Consider the following 23,306-nt stretch of genomic DNA (forward strand, 5'->3'; position numbering starts at 1 on the left):
GGGTGGGGGGGGGGGGCTAGCGATTGAGCGTGAAGGTGCCTCCAGACTTCCGACCCACGGCGAGCAAGGGCGGCCCGTACCCACACGAAGCAGCCACAGCCATCCAACGAGCGCACGCACAGCGCGGGAGAGGGGGACGCGAAGCCCACCGCACCACCCACGGGACTGAGCCCACACTGGATTCGGTACCCTGCGGAAGAGGCGGACGCGCGGGCCTCCGCCCGACTTGCCTCACCTCACGGACCTGCCTCACCTCAGGCGGCGCTGGCCCGACTCGGAGCCGCGCTGCACGTCAAGCCGGCGCAAGCCCTTTAGCCCTGGCCCTACCTAGCCCTAGCCGCGCTGCACGTCAAGCCGGCGCACTCCGCGGCCTAGATGCTAACCCTGGCCCTAGCCCTAATCAGTGAGTGAATGGCTCCAGGTGCACCAGGAGACCCTCCGACTTCTCCGTGATCAGCTGGCCGCCGTCGCCTCCGAGGCGAGATCACGCGAGATCACGCGAGATCACTCGAGATCACTCGAGATCACTCGAGATCACTCGTCGGCGGCTCGCACAGCGCCGAGTGTTGCGCAGCCGCCCCTCCCTCACCACGTCGCGTCCCCTGCCACGCAGGCAGAGCGCGAGGAGCTTGCTACCCGCGCAGGTCGGGCGGAGATTGCCGATGCGCCCGCGCCGGCGAGGAGGAGGTGATGGCGGAGAGAGCGCGCGCCGCCGCCCGAGTGCGAGTCGGGCGCAGGAGTGGCGGGCAGCGCGGACCTCGACGCCGACAGCTCGGAGCCGGGGGCGGTGGAGGGCTGATTGGGTCGCCTGCTGTCTTTCTGACGGACGCGCGCCGGTTGCGCGCTATCACGCGCGCGGGTGAGACTGCGAGCCACTACGTAGGGCGTCTTGCTTGCTGTGCGGCTCTTTCTTATCATTTCACATCAGATTCGGTCCTGTGCGATCCACGACGCACGAGCGGTGCGAGGCGCAGAGACGAGAAGCGGAGAGCCGAAGCCCGAACCGCGAAAACGGAGTGTGAGGTTGACCCAGAGTCAGTCTCTATTCCCCGCCCCCGCCCGCGCATCTGGCTTCAGCTGCTTTCCCTCTCGCCACCTGCCGCAGCAAGTGGCGCCATGGAGCCGCCCGCGAAGGCTGCGCTCAACGTCCTCGCCCCCGCGAGGGGGCTGCGCTCACCAATCACTGTCCTCGCGACGACTGCACTCGCTTGCTTTTTTTCGCTCGGATCCTGCAGATCTTCATAGTAGACCGGAGGGCTACGAAGCCTTCACACTCCAAGGGGCTGCGACGACTGCGTGACCGACCGCACCCCCTCCGCGCCCTGCGCCACCAGCGCCGCCACCGCTCCTAACTTCGACTTCGATCGCCTTCAGGATTCCCTTTTTTTCATCAAGAACGGCGGTGAACATGAGCACGACGGCGCCCCGCTCGAGGGCCGAGGCAAGTTCGGCGGAGAGGTCCGATGCACGACGACATTGTCGCCGCCACCATCCGGCCGGATGAAACCGAAATCACCATTGAAGCGCAAGAATGTGCCCGTCTGAGTCTTCGGTCCTGCATCACCACCTCCGCCACCACCGCCGCCACGACCACCGCCGCCCCCGCTCGCGTGTTCGGATTGGACCTCGGCCGCCCTCCATTTTCCCTTTCTTTCATCAAATTCGGCGGTGGACGTGACCCGCGCAGGCTCTCCGGACCGAGCCAAGGCTCTCCGGACCGAGCCAAGAAAAGCCTCCGGGAGGTCGCTCTGATGCACAAAATCACTTCGCCATCATCGAGCACAATGCGGCCGAATTCTTTCTCGCTGTCGAAGTACAGGTTGCCGCCAAGCCGCCCTGCAGCATCCCCACCGCCACCACCGCCACCCACCACGTGACCGCCGCCGCCAACACCGCCGCCACCCACCACGTGACCGCCGCCGCCACCCCCGTCGCCACCACCGCCCACCACGTGACCGCCGCCACCACCCCCGTCGCCACCACCGCCGCCGCCACCAACTCTTCCTCCAGCCTGTGCCGGCGGAGGCACTGACGGCGATGCTGGCGGCGCGGGGGCCGCCGCTGCCGCTGGCACTCTCGCGAAACCCTTGCCAACCGCGCTGCTCGCGTTGGCAGCCAGTCTGCCCAGACCGCTGGCGCCTCGCCAGAAGAGTTTTTCAACTTGATGCAGGCGGTTGCGAGGCACCCGAAAGGTCGCCCCGCTGCCCCCCCCGCAACGGAGAATCCACTCCGCCATTCATCCTCCCTTCTGGCACCAGCGCCGAAACTCGCCGCTATGCGAAAGCCCGAGTGGGGGAGTTTGAGAGTTTGGGGCCGGGGGACGCGAGAGAAGCGGGGCCAGCCGCTCTCCGAGACTCCGCGCCGCCTTCGACTCGGAAAAGCCGGAATTTTACTTTGAGATTGCCTTCGAGAGCGCCCGCAGCCCACTTTACTATCGAATACTTTTAGGTTTGTTGACTAGTAGCGAAAAAAAACTGGGAGCGAACCCCAGCGGAAGTCAGCTCCTTGGCCTCTGCTGCCGCTCGTCGGCGCCCAGCATGACGGTCCCACCCACCTCGACGCGCAGCGCCATGGGCGTGATCTTGGTGTCGTGTGGCTCTGTGGCGACTTCGCCCGCAAGGCAGCTGATCGACAGTGGTAATACAAGGTGGCCGTCGTGTCCACACTTTTGCCCGGACTCGTTCATCGGCGACGGCTACTGCGACCAGACCTGCAATTCGGCAGCATGCCTCTACGATGGCGGCGACTGCGGACATGACGGCGGGTTCGAGCCGTACACGTGCTCTGGGTGCACTGCTCTCGGCTACGTCTGGTGCCCAGGGGCGGCGCTTTGCTACGCCCAGCCCTCCGTCTCGCGACCAGGCGACAGCGACATGTGCCCCTACTCTGCGTGGGTCAACAGCAGTGGCTGTGACAGCAAGTACGAGTCCATCTCAGACCCTCTGTACGAGCCCAACCAGTGGGCGTATGACTTGATCAACGTGGAGCCGGTGTGGGCCTCGGGCGTCACCGGCGCGGGCGTCACTATCAATATCGTCGATCTCGGGCCAGACCACACGCACCCGGACTTTGAGTACAAGTACGACTCGGAGGCATCTTGCCCACGGTCGGAGATCAACATTGACAACCACGGCACAACGTGCGCAGCAATCGCGTTGGCCTCGGCAAACAACGAGTGCTCCCGCGGGGTCGCGTACGACGCGAACCTCTCCAAGTGCTCCTTCCGTGAGAATTCGCTCGAGGAGATGATGTCGCTGCACTCACCATACGCACTCGAGACCAATATGATCTCGTCCAACTCTTGGGGCGTAGTTCCATGCTCCGAACTGGACGTCGAACGACGATCGCGGTTTCGGAGACTGCAGACGTGCCCCTTCGCGCCGGTAGCAGTCGTCGGCACCAGCCCATGCGACAGCTGCACCGACTCCTGGTTGCCTGGCTCATGCGACTCCACCATCCTGGAGTACTGCACGAACCCCTACAACTACGAGGCGGACGAAGAGTGCGCAGAATGGACGCATCTGTGGACGGAGTGCAGCTTCCAGCACCTAAACCCTCTTCAAGTCACCTACTTCATGCGGGGTGTGCACTCGGGCCGGAGCGGCCTTGGCATTGTCTACGTCTTTGCGGCTGGCAATGGCCACGGAGAAGGCGACGATGTCAACCACCAGCTTTTCCAGCATGATCGATTCACCATCTCCGTCGGGGCGACCGACAAGCGCGGCCGCCACAGCTACTACTCGACCACGGGCGCCTCGCTCTTTATCAGCGCTCCGGGTGGCGACGCCGGCGACCACACAAATTCGTGGTTCGTCGCGAGCAACGGCGGTGGCTGCGCAGCACAAAGCCAAGGGACGTCGTACGCGTGCCCAGTCGTGTCCGGCGTCGTGGCGCTCATGCTCGAGGCGGCGCCGCACCTCACGCACCGCGACGTGCAGGGCGTGCTCGCGGAGACGTCCTACGTGACAGACCCCGACGACGAGGGCTGGACCACCAACGCGGCAGGCTACCACCACAACGTCAAGTTTGGATTTGGGATGGTGGATGCCAACGCCGCAGTGATGGCGGCGCGATCGTGGACAAAGTGGACAGAGGAGTCGCTCGTCAAAGCGCACGGGCTGGGCGAGTTTCGGCTTCCCGTCACGACCGAAGGGTGCGTTTGCAGGCAGGCGTGGGTCCACCACCCGCATGACCCGGTGAGCAACTTCTGCGGCAACCCTGGTGGGGATGCTCGAGAGTGGTGCTTTGTGACTGATCCGACTTGCCAGGGAGCCACTTGGGGCTACTGCGCCGACGCGGCACCTCTCCCAGTCGTCGTTCCCCACGACGGCACCACGCTGGCCCGCACGGTGGAGGTTGACGCCCCGAGCCCCGACTTCTTCACCGAGTGGGTGGAGGTATATCTCTTCCTCGACCACACCTCGCGGGGCGACCTTCAGGTTGAGCTCACGTCACCATCCGGCACCCGCTCGGTCTTGATGCCGGGCCCGCGCCCGGAGGATGAGAACCCCGCGCCACTCGAGTGCTCCCCCGCAACCGACACGTGCTCGACTCGGAACGACGGCGTCTGCGACAACCCCAGCACCTGCGCCTGCGACTACAACGATTGCGAGGAGGCCGGGTGGATTGGAGCAGGTGGGGCCGGCCCATCGCTCCGCCACCCGACCTTCAACTGGAAGATGACGACGGTGCGGGCTTGGGGAGAGGTCCCAGACGGCACGTGGACGCTGAGCGTGACCGACACCAAGCCAGACTCGGTGGCCGGTCTGACTTCACACCTGTACAGCTGGGACTTGTTCATCTACGGGCACTACCCCCCGCCTTCGTCGCCTTCTACGCCGCCGAAATCGCCATCTGTGTCGCCGTCGACTCACTACCTCCCGCCGCAGTCGCCTTCTACGCCGCCGTCGCCGCCACCCTCAGCGTCTCCCTCGCCGCCACCCTCGGCGTCGCCCTCGCCATCGTCAGCTTCAAAGGTCGAAGTAGAACCGAAGCCGAGGTCAACCTATCCTGCCAGCGATGGCTCCCCTGTGGTCGCTATAGCCGCAGCCGTGGCTAGCTTGGGCGTGGGGGCCTCCCTCCTCGGCGTTGGCTACTGCATCTACTCCAAGAAGGCGGGACGCCGCCGCGCTCGAGTCTCAGCGGTGGTCAAGATGGAGCAAGGAGGCGCGCCGGCGAGTAAAGTACTCACGGAGCGAACTTGAACACCATCGCCGGGCAGCTCCTGTTCGGCTGCGGCATGCACATGCGGTTGAGTACCCTCCCAGCACCCCACTCAGTACTCCATACCTGCCAACCCGGCATCAGTGTGTGTGCATTCTACGTATGAGAGAGGGTGCTTACGTTGTACCTTGTACGTGCCATGGATCCAAATAAAGTTCTGGCGCGGGAGCGCGCCGGGTGAGGGCCGAGGCGTGCGGTACGAGTGTATATGCGCCTTGCACGCGGCGCCCGGCGCTCTCGGGCCGGGGGGGGGGGGGGGGGCTCCCATGGGGCCTGCTCTAGCTCTCTCTCTCTCTCTCTCTCTCTCTCTCTCTCTCTCTCTCTCTCTCTCTCTCTCTCTCTCTCTCTCTCTCTCTCTCTCTCTCTCTCTCTCTCTCTCTCTCTCTCTCTCTCTCTCTCTCTCTCTCTCTCTCTCTCTCTCTCTCTTGAGTCTCGTGTCGACCAGTAGCTCAACTTGTTTGCACCGCACGCTGCGGTTCAAGGTGTACTTACACCAACGACTTTGAGAGGCTGAGCTCGACCACTGAATATCTGCGGACTCAGGGCCGGTGCTTTGACGCAGTACAGTGAGCTTCGAGGTAGTATGAACTCAGGACGGCCCCCCGAGAGCGCCTCTTCGACGCCCACGGGTCCCAGGGGGTCGGAGGGGCTGCGAGAGGGCCTTGGCTATTTTTTGTTTGAATTCTGGAGGCCGTTCAAACATGTAACGTGCGTTCCACGTGCCCGTCCCCAGCAAGGACAACATGCTAGCCCAGCAGGCCGCTCCCACCGCCGCCCGCGGCGGAGGCAAGGCGGCAAAGGGTGGCAAGGGCGGCGGCAAGGGCGGTGGCAAGGGTTGTGGCCGTGTGGCGCACCAGACCCACTTTGCGCCGCCGCCCTCAACGCCCGATACTCGGTTGAGCCGGCGGAGCGACGGCGGCAGAGTTGCGGCCGCCGGCGACACCTTTCACACGGCGTCGAGCGCCGTAGAGACGGCCTCGAGAGCCGCCACCAGGTGTGCCACGACCGCGGTTGCGAGGCTCGTGGCGATGGATGCGCCAGACCCGCTTGCGCCGCCGCCCTCAACGCCCGATACTCGGTCAGAGCCGGCGGGGCGACGGCGGCGGAGTTGCGGCCGCTGGCGAGTCCGACCTCACACGGCGTCGAGCGCCGTAGAGACGGCCCCGAGAGCCGCCGCCAGGTGTGCCACGACCGCCTCTGCGAGGCTCGTGGCGATGGATGCGTCAGACCCGCTTTGCGCCGCCGCCCAACGCCCGATACTCGATCAGAGCCGGCGGAGCGACGGCGGCGGCGGAGTTGCGGCCGCCGGCGACCTTCCCCTCGACCACACCGCCGACCCGTCGACAAGCACACGCGGACTGCCATCGAGAAGAAGGAGAAGGATGGCGGCGCATCCGGAGCCCGCGGGCGCGGCGTGGGCGGGCGCGGGCGCGGGCGGACGCGCGGGACCCCGCCAGCGGAGGCGGCAATTCCTCTGGATGCTCTGCAGGCGGCGCGCGGAGCGCCCCTCGCCGGTCTCCCGCACGCTCCTGTAGTCCTGAGGGCCGAGAGGGCCGAGAGGCGGGGTCGGTGACCCGGGGGCATGGGCGGTGCGGCCCGCGCCGCGCGCGGGCGCGTAGCAGCCCGTGAGTGCCGAGATCGGGTCCGTACTTCGACGTAGTAATGGCATGGGCCCCCGGGGGCCCATCCACCTACAGCAGCGGCGAAGTGAGCGTGTTTGTGGTGTTGGTGTGGCGTCTGAGCTTGGACCTGTGACGAAAGCCGGTTACCACTGATGGATTCCCACCCGAATAACACACAGTGAGCGCCCCAGCGCTTCACTACGCCCTCCGCGCGAAATCGCTAGTGGTGCTTTGTGGTAGACATTGTACTTTCAAAAGCGCCCGTCCTTTGCTTTTTAGCCGCCGAAATTTAGCTTGCTGTTTTTCTTTATAGGCGTCTGCAACTTCCAAACTGCGCATTCTTGTATTATCGTCGAGTAGTACAGGTATTCCGTGGGGGCGGTGTGTATTCTCGTAACATGTGCGTATTCTCGTATCACAAACACAACAAACACATTGCTAAAAATCTCTCTCTCGTATCACTGGCTCCGAGTAGAAAAAGTGAAAGAAAATATGGTACACTAGCCCGTAACCCGATCCCGATCATCCGGCCCGCTGGGTGCGCTTCTGAGCTCCCCGGCCCTGGATGTGAGGTTACCGACTGCACTCCAAGTGCTCCAAGTGCACTCGTGTCTGGTGTTTACTAGCTCCGAGTAGAGGGGGCGTTCCGCCGCTAGAGGGGACACCCAAAGCGCAGAACCAACCCTCGGAGACCTATGTTTACTTTACGGCCCTTTACTTTACGGCCCTTTCCCTGCGAACGCGCACCCCCCCCAGGGCTAGGGCTCTCTGGCCGTAACCCGATATCGATCATCCGGCCCGCTGGGTGCGCTTCTTAGCTCCCCGGCCCTGGATGTGAGGTTGATGACTGCACTCCAAGTGCTCCAAGTGCAGAGGCCGGAACCCGGAAGCCCACCGAGTTTCTCTACTCGCGCTTCGACGCTCCAAAGATCGAGCCCGCGTCGGCAGACGCCGCCAGGAGCACCACGGGCGCACTTGACGCGTCATCCGTCGAGCGCGTCGCCGAACCCCCTGCCGAGTTGGATCGGCGCCCCCTGGGCGGTGTTTTTCTTTTCTTCGCTACATATATATGTATAGAGGTCCCCTCGCAGCGCCGCTCGCGCCGCTCGCGCCGCTCGCGCCGCTCGCGCCGCTCGCGCCGCCTCGCCGCCTCCTCCGCTGCGCCCTCGCCAAGTGAGATGGCCGCTGCGACAACATCCAGAAAATGCCACGGTGCCCTGCGGCGTCTCCTCTGCGGCGCCGCGTGCCTCGCCTCGGCGGTGCCCGCTCGCAGATCGCCTCCCCGCCGCTGCCACGTGCCTCCAGAGAGCCACCGCGTGCTTGTGACGCGAGAAGGCTCGCGAACGATCCTCGTGGGCGATGTCCACGGCTGCCTTGATGAGCTCAAGTCGCTCCTCCAGGCGTGCGGCTTCGATGCCAGCACCGATCATGTCGTCCTGGTCGGCGATCTCGTCAACAAGGGCCCGCATTCAGCCGAGACTGTCGCCTATGCGCGCGAGAGCGGCTTCGCCTGCGTCCGCGGCAACCACGACGATGCGGCCCTCTTTGCCCACGAGGCGAGGACCGAGGCCGGCGCTCGAGGCAGCGACTCGAAGTACAGCGAGCTCAAGTACGCTTGGGTCGACGCGCTCGGCGAGGCGGATCTGGCCTTCTTGCGAGAGCTGCCGCACACGCTCCGCCTCGAGCGAGAGGAGGTCCTCGTCGTGCACGCCGGCGTGGTCCCAGGCGTGCCCTTGGCGGAACAGCGGGCCGAGGACATGACTACGATGCGAAACTTGGTGCGCGCGGACGGCGGAGGGTGGTGGGCGGCTGCCAGCGCCTCTGCTGGCGTCGCGTGGGCAGAAGAGTGGCGGCCAGAGCCGACAGTCGTTGCTGGCGTGCGGCACGTCGTTTTTGGGCACGACGCCAAGCGGCGCCTCCAGAGGCACGAGCACGCGACGGGCCTGGACACGGGATGCTGCTACGGCGGCGAGCTCACGGCGCTGGTGCTGCCCGAGTGGCGCCTCGTGGCGGTGGACGCGGGAAGGGAGTACACAGTGCCCGGCGGGTGATTTATCGCAAAAAGGTCTAAAGGAACGGGGCGCCTGCAGTCGGGGCGCCTGCTCTCTTGTTTATAAGTGTGCGGTATGTGGGCCGACTACACGGTGAGCCATACCTAGCCATACGGACCTTGCAGTAGACCTTTTGCTTTTCCTTCTAAGCAGGGCTACACAATGACCCTATAGTGTGGGGGTGTTCCTGGCGAGTTGTGATGAGTAGAATTAGACTAGCCAATACTATTTTGAAGTTCATATATGAAAATACCAACTTGCCTATGTGCACGTCTCCGCGGCGGCGGCCCGGAGGACTAGTTGCAAATACGCGGGTGGTGTGATAATGACCACTTTTGATTTTTTTTGTCGGTGTTGCTCCCAGCGCCCTCGCCCGCGCTCCCTGAGGCCATGGCGGGTGCTACTAGTGTGGGGGCTACCTGGATACCGCGAGAGCGACCCAACTCGTCGACATCGTCCGATGATTGTGCCTCTGACCGCCACCGTTCCCGGGCTGTCTAATGGGATGGAAAGGAAGGCTGGGCGATGAGCGTCGTGCCACCTGACCCGAGACGGGTCGCAGGCGTCGTACAGAGCGCGTCGAGACCGTGTTACCCACACTAAGCGCGGAGTAGGATGTGTCGCTCGCAATCGGCGCTGCTTCTTCGTCGTCGACCGCTACTACGCCTCAGCCGTCAGCCGAGAGCAGAGCAACTACCGAGAGGGAACCAAAGCGGTGTGGCAGCGCCACGCCGCCAACTACAACAAGTGGGTCGACGCGCTGCTTCCACCCACCGCGCTCGTCGAGGATCCAGAGAGCCCCGAGCCGCCCAAGAGCTCGCACTTCTCCGGCGCGGGCGGCGCCGAGGCCGACGGCGCCGAGGGCAAGGCGGCGCCTCCGGCGGCGTTCAATGTGCAGCGTGCAGTGCTCGAGGTTCTGCTCAGCATCCCTGCGCTCTTCCACAGGCAGGACCCCACGCGCGCGCACCGACCCCAGGTATGGCCGAGATCCTGCCCAAGTATGGCGAAATGCTCGACGTGCGCGGCTGCATCAATGGCCACCTCATCTGGCTCACCTCCCGCTGGCGTTCGCGCTGGCGTGGAGCATCGACGCGCTCATCTACTTTGCGTAGTTAGTCGTGTCTAAATTAGGGGCTATAGAAACAAAACGTTCGCGCCGCAGGCGGAGATATGCAGGGAGAGAGACAGGCAGGGAGAGAGACAGGTAGGGAGAAGTGGAGGGACAAAAAACGTCTCGGCTCTCGCCTGTGGCGCCACAGGCGCAGACAGGGAGGCCACAGGCGCAGACAGGGAGGGTGAAGGGGAGGGGACAAAACACTCGCGACCGCAGGCGCAGACAGGCAGGGAGGACGGGGAGGGCAGAATTCGCTTCGCAGTGCTAGCTAGTGAACATGCGTGGACGTGGTGGTGCGAGATGGTGGTGGTCAGACGATCTGGCTCATCTGGGCGGAGCCGCGGGGCTGCGTCGTTCGAGCGAGGGCGGTGACGCGGCGAACGCGCGACTGAGCCGTCTGCTTGGTCGCGCCGAGCGCCTGTGCGAGGAGGGCGATCGACGCCTGCCGGTGCGGTTCCGCGTGGCAGCCGACGGCGAGGTCGTTGTACAGCCCATCGGAGATCAGGTCGCGCGGCGTCACCTCGAAAAAGTGGGCAAAGATGCAGCCGCCGCGGACGGCATCATTCTCGTGCGCCATGACGATCGGCAGCCTGGCCTCGCGCGCGGCGCGCACCTGCTCTGCGAGCGCCTCGGCGCCGTCGCCGGCCCACGTCGATTTCTTCAGGTAGAGCAGCATGTGGGTCGCCTCGTCGCCGCCTCGGTCGCTCGCGCGCGGCGGCGAGGAGAGGCGCGAGGGTGTTGTGGCGGTGACGGAGATGCTGCCAGCCACGGCCGCCGCGACCGCATCGGCGAGATCTCGCGCCCCGTCGTTCAAAGTCGAGGCCCAAAGAACCACCGGCTTGGGGAAGGCGAGGTCGTCGGCTCGAAGCTCGCCCGGGATGCACAGGGGCAGCGCCTTCTCGTTCTCATATTTTGGCGTCTTCAGCAGCAGCGCCTCGGCGATGACCTTGAGCGAGACGTGCTGGAAGGCTTCGATCCGATGCCACACCACTATCGGCCAGCCGGCGTCAAAGATGGCGGCCCGCAGCTCCTCGGGGCATTCGGCTCGCAGGTCGGCGAGCGTGCCCCCGCCCTTGTCCGGGTCTGCCTCGTGGACGAGCACGAGCGGCTTGCCCATCTCCAGCGCGGCGCGGATCTCTCGCAGGCAATTTGTCGAGCGTAGGTAGCCCCGCGAGAGGAAGCAGAGCACCACCTGCGAGCGACCAATGTACGCCTCCAGCTCTCCGATGTTCTTGAGATCGTCGACATCGAGGAAGATCTCGCAGCCGGGCAGGAACTGCAGAAGCTCATTCTTGATGACGGCGACGGCGTCCTATAAGGGAGGAAGGCCAGGTCAGGTTTCTCCGAAAACTGGTGAGGCAAGGGAGTGGCAAACCTGCCCCGTGCTCCAGACGTGGCTGAGGAAGAGGTGCCACTCCTGGCCGTCGGCGAGGGTGATGCCGTCGCGCATCGGCTCGCGCTTCGAAGAGGCGAGCCGCATGGTCTTCGCCCTCGCGGCGCTGACCGCCGATACGAGGATGACGGCTAGCGAGATGGCGAGCATGACCGCGGTGAGGACGACGACAAAGGTGGTGGCGCTGCGCGAGGTCTTGTAGCCGACGAGATTGTAGCACATGCCTTCGTACATAGTGCTATCGCAGAGCTGCGGCGGCGAGGGGGCGGGTGATGTGAGGTTGCGCGGAGCTGTGAGAGAGGGACAGCGTGGGGCGCGGACCTGGATGACCACTCCCGACGCGAAGCAGCAGGTGAGGAGCAAGTTGGCGATGCACGCGAGGCAGAGGTCGTCGGAGCGCCGGTAGGGACGGGCGAGCGCTAACAGAGTGAGAAACGTGGCCGAAATGATGGCGGCGACCACGGTGCGCAGCAGCTTGCGGGAGCCGTACTCCTGGTCGATGAAGAGCACCATCGAGGTGAGGAAGATCTTGCGGACCAGGTCGAGCACCTCCCAGAAGAGGAAGCCGGCAGAGTAGTCCCGCCAGAGGAAGCTCGTTGCGCGGGAGAGCGGCGTAGCGCGCTGCGCAGCCACTGCTGTGCGGACGCGGAGCAGCAGCGCCAAGAAGCCGAGCGGCACGAGGACAGGCCAGAGGGCGAAGAAGGCCCAAAAGTACGGCGCTAGTCCGCTAGTCTCGTCGTCCCACGTCGGGCCGGCGTCGCACGTGAGCGAGGGGTCGGCGAGCAGGTAGCTGATGCGCTGGCCTGTGGCGTCATCGTAGCCAAAGGACTCGCACAGCCTCGCGCTGAAGATGGAGCGCGAGACGGAGGGAAGCGCGAGGTAGAAGATGAAGATCGCCCAGTAAAGGAGGCGGCCGAGCAGCTGGTGGTCGAATGCCTGCTTGACGTTGAGGACCGCCGCCGCCGCCACAATGGCGAGCGACACGAAGGCGGCGGCGATGTACGGCCAGATGCCTGCGACGAGCAGCCGCGTGCTCATGGCTCCGATGCAGCGGCCGGGGATGGGAACGCCAAACAGGTCCAGGCTAAACAGCTTGAGCACGTCGAGCCAGCGCGTGAAGTGCTCGTCGAGGCGGACGCCGTAGACGACGCCGAGGATGCTGCTCACTTGGTAGAAGCTGACGAGGACCTTGAACTTGGGCTGCAGGCCGACCTCGGACTCGATGCGGGTGGCCCGCTGCCGGAGGCGGCGGGAGAGGGGGAGGTGGCGGAGCCCAGCGTAGGCGGCGGCGAGCACAGCGATGACGATGACAAAGAGGAGGAAGACGCTGACGGAGCGAGCCGTCGAGGGGCAGGCGACGCAGCGCCCCTCGGCAGAGCTAAAGTAGTCCGAGTCCGCGACGCAGACCTCGCAGAGCGGGCCGGTGTGGCCGGCGGTGCAGTACGGGTCGTCATCTCCGTCGGTGAGGTGGAGGCGGCGGGAGGGCTGGCCGGAGCCACCAGAGCACGTCTCTGAGTCACAGCGGTGAAGCTCCGAGGTGGCGATGGAGGCGCGCCAGTAGCCGACGTCCACGCCGAGGGACGCGAGAGCGGTACCGGCGCTGCAGTTGGCGTTGAGTGGGCACGGCTTGCAGTGCTCGGTTGGGTTCTGGAAGACGTCATCCGCGAGGGCGCTCGCGTCCTTCAAGTAGAAGTCGTTTTTGCAGATGGAGCAGGTGACATCGCCGCTCTTAGAGCTGAGGGGGTGGGGGCAGGGAGTGCACTGTGAGAGGCCGTCGCTCGCCGCGTAGGTGCCCGCCTCGCACTCCTCGCAAGCGGTGGTGGAGGCTGCGAAGTTGCCTTTCGGGCACAGCTCGCACGTGGACATGTTGGCTGACGAGGCGATGCTGCCTGGAGCGCACGGCGTTGGCTGCGCGGCGCCGCCGGCACAGAAGCCGCCAGGCGCGCAACCGACGCAATCGTTGAGGCTCTCCAGCGTCGCGGACGCGTTGCCGTTGTAGAAGCCCGCGGGACAGGTCGCCGGCAGCTGTGCGCTGCTTCCCTTTGGACAGAACGTACCCGGCGCGCACTCGAGGCAGCCCGCGGCTCCGGAGTCCGGCTGGTACGTCCCGACGCCGCAGACGGTGCAGTGGCCTTGAGCAAGCTTGGCTGCGGTTCCTGGAGAGCACACGGCAGGCGCGGCGCCACCTCCTGCGCACGACGAGCCGGCAGGGCAGGCGAGGCACTCGGGGTCGCCGTCGGCGTCCGTCACGTTGGCGTACGTGCCCGCCTCGCACTGCGCGTCCAGCTCGCGCGACGAACCCAACGGGCAATACTTGCCAGACGCGCAGCGGACGCAGGCGGCCTGGCCGGGCTCGCTCTGGTAGTAGCCCTGGGCGCACAGCTCGCACTCACTCTGCCCGGGGCTGGCGCCAAAGCTCCCGGCGCGGCAGCTTTTGCACGTGCCGCTGCTGTTTGCGCCGGTGGTCGGGCTGAAGGTTCCGAGGGGGCACTGCTGACAGGCATCGGACGAGCTGCTGCCCTCCTCCTCATTGTACGTCCCCGCACGGCACGGCGTGAAGCCGCCGCCGCATTCCTCAGTATTATTGCAGAACCCTCCCGCGTCACACCTGTCGCATGAGGTTTGCCCGCGCTCTGGCTGGAATCGGCCGGGGGGGCACTGTGTGCACTCGGTCCGACGCGTCTCGTTTTGGTATCGGCCCGCAGGACACTCGAGCGCTTGAACGGTGCCTATGTGCGGGCAGAAGCTTCCCGCGGGGCAGTCCGTACAGCCCGTCGCGTTGAGCTGGTTCGCGAATGTGCCGGCCGGACAGGCGTCACAGCTGTCTGCGCCAGGATTGGACTGGCTGTGCCCCGGAGAGCACGGGATGCACGACTCGGCACTAGCTGCGCCGGTGACGGGCATGTAGAAGCCCGCTGCGCAGGGTGTCGGTGTCACTGTGCCCTCAAGACAATACCTGCCCTGCGGACACGGCCCACCGCACGTGGGCGTGATGTGAGAGGTAGTTGTCCCCACTGATCCCGCCGCGCAGAGGTTGGCGCAGCCCTCAAAGTCGCCCGAGACCTCTCCGACTGTTGACGACCACTGACCGAGGTTGCACTCCCAAGTGATGGCTGAGGGAAAGAAAACGGTGCTCGTGCTGTTTCCCACGAACCGCGTGCTGCTCAGCGTCGACACCGCGTCAAAGGTCGGGCCAGACTCGTATGCGATGGCAGCGCCGACGGTGGCGTCGTTGTCAACGAAGGCGGCGCCTTGGATGGCAAACGTTGCGTCGCGGACAAAGAGTCCACCGCCCGATGCCGAGGCGCTGGAGGTGACCGCGCACGCTGTAATCGTGGAGGCGTTCAGGGCGTGATCGCCAGATCGCAACGAGAGCCCACCGCCGCTCGCGCGCTCGTAGCCGACGGCGGCGCAACGTGCGAGGGTGGCGGATGTCAGCTCGACGTGAGGCGGGGGCTGTGGGTCACTCTGCAGGTACAAGTAAGGTATTGGCCACACGCGCAGCGCCTTGTCCCAGCCGACCGTGGCGATGCGGCTCCCGTCGGGCGAGTAGGCGACCGAGTCGATGTCCCAGCCGTTGTGTGCGTTCAGCTTTTCCAGCAAGGGCGCGGACAGGTCCGAGGCGTCCCACACGCGCAGCGCCTTGTCCCAGCCGACCGTGGCGATGCGGCTCCCGTCGGGCGAGTAGGCGGCCGAGGTGATGGTGCGGCTGTGTGCGTTCGGCTTCTCCAGAGGCGGCGAGGACAGGTCCGAGGCGTCCCACACGCGCAGCGCCTTTTCATAGCCGACCGTGGCGATGCGGCTCCCGTCGGGCGAGTAGACGGCCGAGGTGATGGTGCTGCTGTGTGCGTTCAGCTTCTCCAGAGGCGGTGAGGACAGGTCCGAGGCGTCCCACACGCGCAGCGCCTTGTCGCTGCCGACCGTGGCGATGCGGCTCCCGTCGGGCGAGTAGGCGACCGAGGTGATGGTGCTGCTGTGTGCGTTCAGCTTCTCCAGAGGCGGTGAGGACAGGTCCGAGGCGTCCCACACGCGCAGCGCCTTGTCCCAGCCGACCGTGGCGATGCGGCTCCCGTCGGGCGAGTAGACGGCCGAGGTGATGTCCCAGCCGTGTGCGTTCTCCTTCTCAAGCAAGTGCGAGGACAGGTCCGAGGCGTCCCACACGCGCAGCGCCTTGTCATAGCCGACCGTGGCGATGCGGCTCGCGTCGGGCGAGTAGGCGACCGAGGTGATGCGGCTGCTGTGTGCGTTCGGCTTCTCCAGAGGCGGCGAGGACAGGTCCGAGGCGTCCCACACGCGCAGCGCCTTGTCCCAGCCGACCGTGGCGATGCGGCTCCCGTCGGGCGAGTAGACGGCCGAGGTGATGGTGCGGCTGTGTGCGTTCGGCTTCTCCAGAGGCGGCGAGGACAGGTCCGAGGCGTCCCACACGCGCAGCGCACTGTCGTCGCCGACCGTGGCGATGCGGCTCCCGTCGGGCGAGTAGGCGACCGAGTAGATGTTGCTGCTGTGTGCGTTCGGCTTCTCCAGAGGCGGCGAGGACAGGTCCGAGGCGTCCCACACGCGCAGCGCACTGTCGTCGCCGACCGTGGCGATGCGGCTCCCGTCGGGCGAGTAGGCGGCCGAGGTGATGGTGCTGCTGTGTGCGTTCAGCTTCTCCAGAGGCGGCGAGGACAGGTCCGAGGCGTCCCACACGCGCAGCGCCATGTCCCAGCCGACCGTGGCGATGCGGCTCCCGTCGGGCGAGTAGGCGACCGACCAGATGCTGTCGCTGTGTGCGTTCAGCTTCTCCAGAGGCGGCGAGGACAGGTCCGAGGCGTCCCACACGCGCAGCGCCTTGTCGCTGCCGACCGTGGCGATGCGGCTCCCGTCGGGCGAGTAGGCGACCGAGTAGATGTTGCTGCTGTGTGCGTTCAGCTTCTCCAGAGGCGGTGAGGACAGGTCCGAGGCGTCCCACACGCGCAGCGCCTTGTCCCAGCCGACCGTGGCGATGCGGCTCCCGTCGGGCGAGTAGACGGCCGAGTAGATGTTGCTGCTGTGTGCGTTCAGCTTCTCCAGAGGCGGTGAGGACAGGTCCGAGGCGTCCCACACGCGCAGCGCCTTGTCCCAGCCGACCGTGGCGATGCGGCTCCCGTCGGGCGAGTAGACGGCCGAGGTGATGGTGCTGGCCGAGGTGATGGTGCTGCTGTGTGCGTTCAGCTTCTCCAGAGGCGGTGAGGACAGGTCCGAGGCGTCCCACACGCGCAGCGCCTTGTCGCTGCCGACCGTGGCGATGCGGCTCCCGTCGGGCGAGTAGGCGACCGATTTGATGTCGCTGCTGTGTGCGTTCAGCTTCTCCAGCACCTTGTCAATCGCCATCTCGTTCGAAGCGTCGATGGCGCCGCCGTACGCCGCGCCGTCGAGCGAGACCACGCTCGAGTCCTCGACCGACGACTCAGTCGCAATCAAAGTCCCGCCGTGCCGCACCTTGACCGCCCCGCCGCTCGCCTGAGCGCCGCCGTTGATGAGGTGCACGCGCTCGAGCTCGAGCGTGCCGCCAAAGGCGACGTCAAAGTGGCGGGAGCAGCCCCTGGCGTCGAGGGTCGCGCCGGCGCCCACGCTCCGCAGCGTCATGTGCGCGACGTGCACGCGAAGCTGCGAGCAGACGGCCCACTCGAGGCGGGCTCCCTCTGGCAGCTCGACGACGAGGGCGCCAGGCCTGCCGGTTTGGTTGTTGACCGCGCCGCGGAGCTCGGTGAAGGTGCTTGCGGCGTAGGTTGGTGGCGGATATGGTGGAAGAGGCGGGGGCAGCGACGGCGGCGGCGGCGGCGGCGGAAAGGGTGGCGACGGCGAAGAGAGTGGCGGTAGTGGAGGCAGCGGCGGCAGCGATGGCGATGAGACGGAGCAATCAATGCCACCGTGGAGTATGCACTCTTCAGCGTCCACGGGCCCGTAGGTAGGATCGTAGGGATAGCATCCCGAAGGGATCCCATCGACGCACTCGACGCACTTGCACGCGACGCACTCGCCACACACATCTTGCGCGGCCGCCCTGCCGACGAGCAGCGCGGCGGCGGCCACGCGGACGTGTGCGGCGGTTGGCTTGAGCAGCAAGGCTCCCGCGCCGACGACGCCCGTCTCGACCAGCCTCCGGGCCTGCCAAGCTGCGTCGGCCGCACACAACTCGGGCACGATGCTGTTGACGGATAGGAGACCCGACATGGCGCCGCGCCCCCGAGTGTTCAAGGCCTCGTAGGCCACGCCGCACAAGCCGACCATTGCGACGAAGTAGAAGAAGAAGAAGAAGATCTGAGTGCTGCCAGTCAGTGCCATGACCTCGTTCTCCTTGGCGCGCCTCGAGCGCTTCTGGCCGTCGACCTTGTCGGGGCCAGTCTTGCTGGCCGAGGAGCCGCTCCACGACAGCGCCACGACAGAGAAGCCCAGGCACCCCATGAGGGCACCGATGAGGAGGGGAGAGCTGCCGGCCGTGTTCGTCTCGGCCGTGTTGATCTCCGCCTGCGGAAAGGCAAGCGCGTGCGACAGTCCGTCACGCGATGAGCGAGAAGCGAGTGGCTTGGCAGGGCACGCAGGGCAGGCCGTGCGACAGGCAGGCCAGAGGGGTGTGACGGGTTGGCGATACGCGATGCGGCGGCGCGGCAGAGAACAACGCTGATCGCCTGGTCCACGCTGATCGCCTGGTCCGCGCGCTCCATGCCAGGGGCGGCCCAGCAGCCGGGTGGCTCCCCGGACTCGAGCACGAGGGTACCCACAAGGCGGTACCAGGGAGCGCTGCCGGTCGTGTCCATGTCGGGTGCCTCGCTCTCTCCCTGAGAAGGGAGAGGGGGGGTTCCGTCAGGCGCGCAGGAGGAGAACGATAGAAGCGAATGCCGCTCAGAGCAGTCAGGGCAGCGCTCAGAGCAGTCAGGGCAGGGTAGAGCGGCGCATGAGGTGTTCTAGAGGGGCGAAGGGTGGGCGAATACGCAGTGCGGCGACGTGGCGAGTGCACTGCGGGTCGCCGAGTGCCTGGTCACTCCGCTCGAGCTCGGCCTGCTCGACCTCGAGCAGCGAGGAGTCGGCGCGGTCAACGGAGGCGCAGGCGCCCCGCCAGTCAGTCGCCACCACATCGGGCGGTGCCTCGATCTTGTATTCCTGGTTTGTGGCTCGAGAAGTGTTTGCCGGTCTGTCGATCGCCCGCCGCTCACCGCCGGCGTGGGGAAGAGAGAGGTGGACGAAAGCTGTCGGACTGGAGATGCTCGACCGGCGTGCGGCAGAAGCGGAGACTAGGATGACGAGCGTGACGCTCATTCGCAAATGCTGAGCGGCTTTGGCTCTTGCTCTTGCTATGGAGGCGTCCTGGAACGCCAAGGTGGTAAAGCCAGCGCAAGGTGTAAAACCAGGCGTGACATCCATGAACACGCATCGCCTGAAAAGAATTTTAAGACCAAGCTATACTACCGGGCACGGGACTGCAAGCCCACTGATTGGCGGCCACAGGGTGGAAACATTGCGCGGCCGCCGCCGTCGTCGCCGCCGCCGCCGCCGCCAGCCGCGTTGGAGCGGCCGCACATTGCTCGGTACCCCCCCTGCACTTCTAAGCCCGTCCCTGCTGCTAGGGGGGGGGGTCTGACCCCCCAGCCCGACCCCCCCAGCAGCCGAGCGCACTGGACCCAGCTCCCGCCTCCCGCCGCCCCCCCTCCCGCCCCCTCGGCTCGTGTTTGAGCGGTACGCTCGAGGCAGTTGTGTTCACCGCGCCTTCGAGCCCAATACACGACGTCGTGTCGAGTGCTGGCGTTTTACTAAAGACTTGTGACCATGGTGAGTCTATCTTGTACTACCACACAACACTCGGTGTCAGAGCGTCGCGCCTACATCAATAGTCTCATCACCGAGTGATTGCTGGCCTGTGGCGTATGACCTCGCACGGATATCACCAACGACGAGCATGCGAAGATATTGAGCACTATCCGATGGACTTGTACAGCCCGCTGTGCTCTCCGCTGTGCCACGGCGTATGATGGGCTGCGAGAGCCGTATCTTCCCTCCTTGACGCAGAGGCGCCGCGAGGCACGAGAGGCGTAGAAGAGAGGCTGGCGTGCCCCGCACCGCCCGGTTGGTAGTAGGAGGCCCCGCCGGTGAGACCACTGATTTTGATGCCGACCATAAATTCTCGCAACTCGAACGCATGCTACTTACAGCTGCTGTCTGTACACAGAGATGCCAGCACCCCCCACAGGCAGAGCGCTGCTGCTGGGGGGGGGGTCCCGACCCCCCCAGCAGCAGAGCGCTGCTGCTGGGGGGGGGGGTCCCGACCCCCCCAGCAGCAGAGCGCTGCTGCTGGGGGGGGGGGCGGCCCTGGGCTCTAGTGTGCCCGGGGGGTACCGAGCCGTGTGCGGCCGCTCTTGCCGCCGCACCCGCCCGCCGAGATTTTTAGCAATCAATACAGGTACTCGCATAATGTGGGTAAACGAAAGTAGTACCGTATATACGGTACTAGGAAGCCGCCGGATATAACTGGGGCCCCGGACGTAAGTGGGGCGGGCCCGGGCGGGGCCGGTTCCGGGCCCGGCAGGGGCACCGGCGGGCCCCGGCCGGGTCAAAAGTGGCCGCTCCCGGGCCGCCGAGCGTGCTTTCGCCGGGCCGGTTTTCTCCTCGCCGGGCCCGCCTCGCGCAAAACGGGCCCGGCAAACCCTCCTGCCCGGGCCCGGCTGTGAGTGAGCGGGCCGGTCGATGTGCCGCAGACGGGCCCGGGCAGGACGGTTTGCCGGGCCGGTTTTCTCCTCGCCGGGCCCGCCTCGCTCCTCGACCTGCTGATTTGGGCGCTTCGGCCCGGGAGTGGCGAGCCGGGCCCGGCAAAGCGCGCGGGCCGGGCCCGGGAGTGGCAAGCACGTGCCCCCCCCCCCCCCCCCCTGCTAGCTGGGATCCGCGTGCGGCCGTGGTGCGCCAAAGTAGGCCTGGGACAAGTCCTCGCCGTCAAACTCGCGGAAGCGCTCGACGGTGGCGCACGCACGGCTGAGCTTGGCTGCCTATCAAAATTCGTACTCGTTTCAATCCTGACTCTTCTTGGCGCACGCGTTGGGGCGTTTGGCTTACCGTTGCGACCAGCGAGCCCAGCGACACGCGATCGAGCTTGAGCGGGTCCGGTCGCTCCTAGCGCCGAGATACGGCCGAGGTGACAGCCGAGATACAGCCGAGATACTGCGAGTCACAGCGGAGATACAACCGACCTACAACTCGAGCGGTCGGATCGCTGCACGACCGGGCTGAATCGCGTCCGGACTCGATCTCGGGCTCTGTCTGTGTCGGCTATGTCTCCGCTATGACTCGGTTGTATCTCGGCAACATCTCAGCAACATCTCGACTACATCTCGGCAGTATCTCGGCTGTGCCTCCGCGGGCTGAGTCGCGTCTCGGCTTCCGTCGTCACCGAGCAGCACCTGCAGTCGGTCACGGAGCCATTAATGAACTGGCCATTCCTCCGTCGCCGCCGATTGACGCAGGAATGAACGAGTGAGCTCTGAGCGCCGCCGTGCGGGTATCTCTGCGTGGCACCAGTCACCACGTGGTACAGCGATCGATTGATCCATCGACCTCCATCGACTCACACCTCGTGGCGCGCCTGCAGCGTCGAGGCCAGCCCGATGACCAGGACCGTGCCATGCACCTTGCACACGTTGCACTCCACGCAACCCATGATCAGCTTGAGGTGGCGCGTGCGCAGGCGCAGCTTCCAGACGGCAAAGTCTGGCGAGGAGGCGTGTGCGCGCAAGCTCGCTGCCGCGCTTTGGACCTATGAATGTTGACAGGTACTGCGTAGCTCTTCCTTGTGGAGGCACGCGACGACTCCAGACGGACCCTAGTACGCTCCAATGTATCCTCACGGATGCTAGGAAGTGAAGCCCAGATAAAGTAGTGACCCCTCTATGCTTGATGGACCGGTTCGTGAATGAGTGGCCGGTGTGCGCGCGCGATGTGGTGCGGCGGACTACGTGGCCTCTCGAGCCCCTCCCGTTCCGTACTCTCGAGCGCTGCTCGGAAGACACAGGATCTGCCGTCCGCCATCTAGGCCTCGAGATCTGGGGAGAGCTGGGGAGAGACGGGCCTGTGTTCCGGCATCTACGGGGGTGTGGACGGAATCGCTCGCAAGCAGGTCGTCGCTGGTCAGCGCTCGCATCAGCGGCGGGATGGAGGCGTCGCCCAGATAGGCGCAACTCTCAAAGGAGGGGCCCTTCGACACCTGTTGCACGGACCTTGTTAGGAAGAAGAGCTGACCGCTTGTCCATCAGAGTGTACCGCTGCGCGCTTGTCTATGAGAGGGTGAGGGTGCGTGCCCTGGAGGCCCTGGGGATGAAGATCTTCTCCGCCCCCTCGCGTTATGCAGCCGAGATGTGCAGCCGAGGTACGGGAGGAGGTTGAGATGCGATGCGGCCGAGATGCGGCCGAGACGAAGCCGAGATGAAGATGCAGCCGAGGTACACACCTCGCGGATGGCGGAGAGGGTGAGCATGTAGGCATAGTACAGGTTGAGAATCGAGCCCGGCTCGTCGCGAAGCCGCCTGGGATCAGAAACTGCGCTCAGAAAGAGAGGTCCAGCGGAGGGTGGAGCCCGCACTCGTCGTCAAGCGGCCGGCGGTACTCACACCGCCCCTCCTCGGTACGGCCGATATCTTCGATGATCTCGCAGTCCACCACTGCATGCATGCCCGAGACGAGCCGGTTGAAGTCGCGCTTCCACCCCATCTCCTCCTGTGAACATGCCCGCTGTGAGCCAGCCATCTGTGCACTGGGCCCCGCTCCCAGCCCGTCTCCTCCTGCTGCAGCCGCTTTTGGAAGCACAGATTGGTGTGAATGAAGCGCCACACGCGCTGCCCGTTGTACCCCGTATTGCGCGACGCAGACTAAGCAGGTAGCACAGAGGTGCGGCCGAGGTGCAGCCGAGGTGCGGCCGAGGTGCCGAGGTGCGGCCGAAGTGGATACCTCGCGCAAGTCAAAGTACTCTGTAAAGTCGGACGGCATGTCCTTGCTCACCCACCCGTCGATGAGGAACTACGCAGACGTGGAGCACAAAGGAACGGCTGAGGCTGAGATCCACTCATGGTAGGACCAGCAGCCGAGATCTCTCGGCGAGCGGGTGCGCTGCACATTGTACTCCTCTCGGTCGCGGGCGATGACTGCTGGTGGGATGTCGCGCTCGCGCGCGGCGCCTACGGGGCAGGTTGAGGGACATGATAGGCGATACCACGTGCGGGTCGCCACATCGGAAGGAGGGTGCGGATCTCGCAGGTCGCCATCTCGCAACCCGCGTCGCCAGACGGAAAGTACATGCACGGCGTGATGAGGTTGACAGGAAAGTACGAAAAGAAGTCGCGCTCCACGAGCTGCTCCAGCAGCGCCGGTATGGCGCCGCGGTCTTCCCTGCACACGCACGCAGGCATCAGTGTTGTGGGGAGAGTCAAGTCGCAGCCTGCAATGCCGGCCGCGAAGACCTGCACCGTCTCATCCCGGCGAGGATCACCGGGAAGGTCTGGTTTCGGTAATCATACGTCGGCATGTCCGCAGACTCCCAGGCAGGCCTCGCCGCCCATTCCTGCAGACGCACCGCCGAACGCCCAGCAGGTCGGAAGGCATGTTGCGCCGCGGGAGACGAGACCAGTCCTGCCGCCGCCCCGCCCCGCAGTGCGCTGCACTGCGCCGCGCCACCCTCCAGAGCACCACTCTGAACGAATATCAGTAGCATATGTGCGTGATGGACAGGGTCGGCAGCCAACTGTGGGGCTAGCACGGCCGCCCCTGCGGGCGCCTTCGCGGAGTTATCCTCTTCGAGCTGATGCTTCACTCATGCTTCGGTGTGAATCACGCCCGCTGTGAAAACATTTTGCGGGGGATTTTTTCGCCAGTCAATAGAGCATGAAAATACCTTTGAGACGGTACCT

At 65.5% G+C, this 23,306-nt stretch overlaps 5 protein-coding genes across 5 annotated transcripts in view; 2 read left to right on the forward strand and 3 right to left on the reverse strand.

Moving 5' to 3' along the window:
* EMIHUDRAFT_463751 (hypothetical protein) overlaps positions 1 to 5,370 on the forward strand; it is a gene marked incomplete at its 5' end in the record, with an annotated part of 6,561 nt that extends 1,191 nt beyond the window's left edge. The window contains 4 exons of the mRNA XM_005774075.1: positions 614 to 687; positions 2,648 to 4,764; positions 4,890 to 4,976; positions 5,044 to 5,370. Of these exons, the coding sequence (XP_005774132.1) occupies positions 614 to 687; positions 2,648 to 4,764; positions 4,890 to 4,976; positions 5,044 to 5,204 (2,439 nt within the window). The 3' untranslated portion in view covers positions 5,205 to 5,370. The remainder of the gene's footprint in view (positions 1 to 613; positions 688 to 2,647; positions 4,765 to 4,889; positions 4,977 to 5,043) is intronic.
* Positions 5,371 to 7,920: 2,550 nt separating this feature from the next.
* EMIHUDRAFT_354829 (hypothetical protein) lies at positions 7,921 to 8,919 on the forward strand. Its single transcript, XM_005774076.1, has 2 exons — positions 7,921 to 7,939; positions 7,967 to 8,919. Exon 2 carries the CDS (start codon positions 8,024 to 8,026, stop codon positions 8,894 to 8,896), a length of 873 nt encoding a protein of 290 aa, XP_005774133.1. The 5' UTR covers positions 7,921 to 7,939; positions 7,967 to 8,023; the 3' UTR covers positions 8,897 to 8,919.
* A 1,084-nt stretch (positions 8,920 to 10,003) lies between these two features.
* On the reverse strand, positions 10,004 to 10,618 carry EMIHUDRAFT_354831 (hypothetical protein). Its single transcript, XM_005774077.1, has 2 exons — positions 10,156 to 10,618; positions 10,004 to 10,130 (listed from the first exon to the last, which is right to left on the reverse strand). Exon 1 carries the CDS (start codon positions 10,585 to 10,587, stop codon positions 10,321 to 10,323), a length of 267 nt encoding a protein of 88 aa, XP_005774134.1. The 5' UTR covers positions 10,588 to 10,618; the 3' UTR covers positions 10,004 to 10,130; positions 10,156 to 10,320.
* Positions 10,619 to 16,786: 6,168 nt separating this feature from the next.
* On the reverse strand, positions 16,787 to 18,747 carry EMIHUDRAFT_450805 (hypothetical protein; the record flags this gene model as incomplete). The annotated part of the gene is made up of 4 exons (XM_005774078.1): positions 18,400 to 18,747; positions 18,042 to 18,203; positions 17,278 to 17,892; positions 16,787 to 17,127 (listed from the first exon to the last, which is right to left on the reverse strand). Coding segments are annotated over exons 1-4 (1,398 nt in total), but the record flags the coding sequence as incomplete, so codon positions are not given.
* Positions 18,748 to 20,285: 1,538 nt separating this feature from the next.
* EMIHUDRAFT_207741 (hypothetical protein) lies at positions 20,286 to 23,110 on the reverse strand (the record flags this gene model as incomplete). Its single annotated transcript, XM_005774079.1, has 10 exons — positions 20,286 to 20,399; positions 20,981 to 21,163; positions 21,506 to 21,601; positions 21,854 to 21,929; positions 22,016 to 22,119; positions 22,351 to 22,419; positions 22,516 to 22,577; positions 22,673 to 22,788; positions 22,866 to 22,960; positions 23,096 to 23,110. 10 exons carry the CDS (start codon positions 23,108 to 23,110, stop codon positions 20,286 to 20,288), a joined length of 930 nt encoding a protein of 309 aa, XP_005774136.1.
* Between the last annotated feature and the right edge of the window lie 196 nt (positions 23,111 to 23,306).

Source organism: Emiliania huxleyi (assembly GCF_000372725.1).
Source record: "Emiliania huxleyi CCMP1516 unplaced genomic scaffold EMIHUscaffold_32, whole genome shotgun sequence".
NCBI classification, from domain to species: domain Eukaryota; phylum Haptophyta; order Isochrysidales; family Noelaerhabdaceae; genus Emiliania; species Emiliania huxleyi.

Bases quoted from the DNA above. Each gene is read 5' to 3' on its own strand.
- EMIHUDRAFT_354829 (XM_005774076.1), top strand. From the start codon at position 8,024: ATGGCCGCTGCGACAACATCCAGAAAATGCCACGGTGCCCTGCGGCGT.
- EMIHUDRAFT_354831 (XM_005774077.1), bottom strand. From the start codon at position 10,587: ATGGCGCACGAGAATGATGCCGTCCGCGGCGGCTGCATCTTTGCCCAC.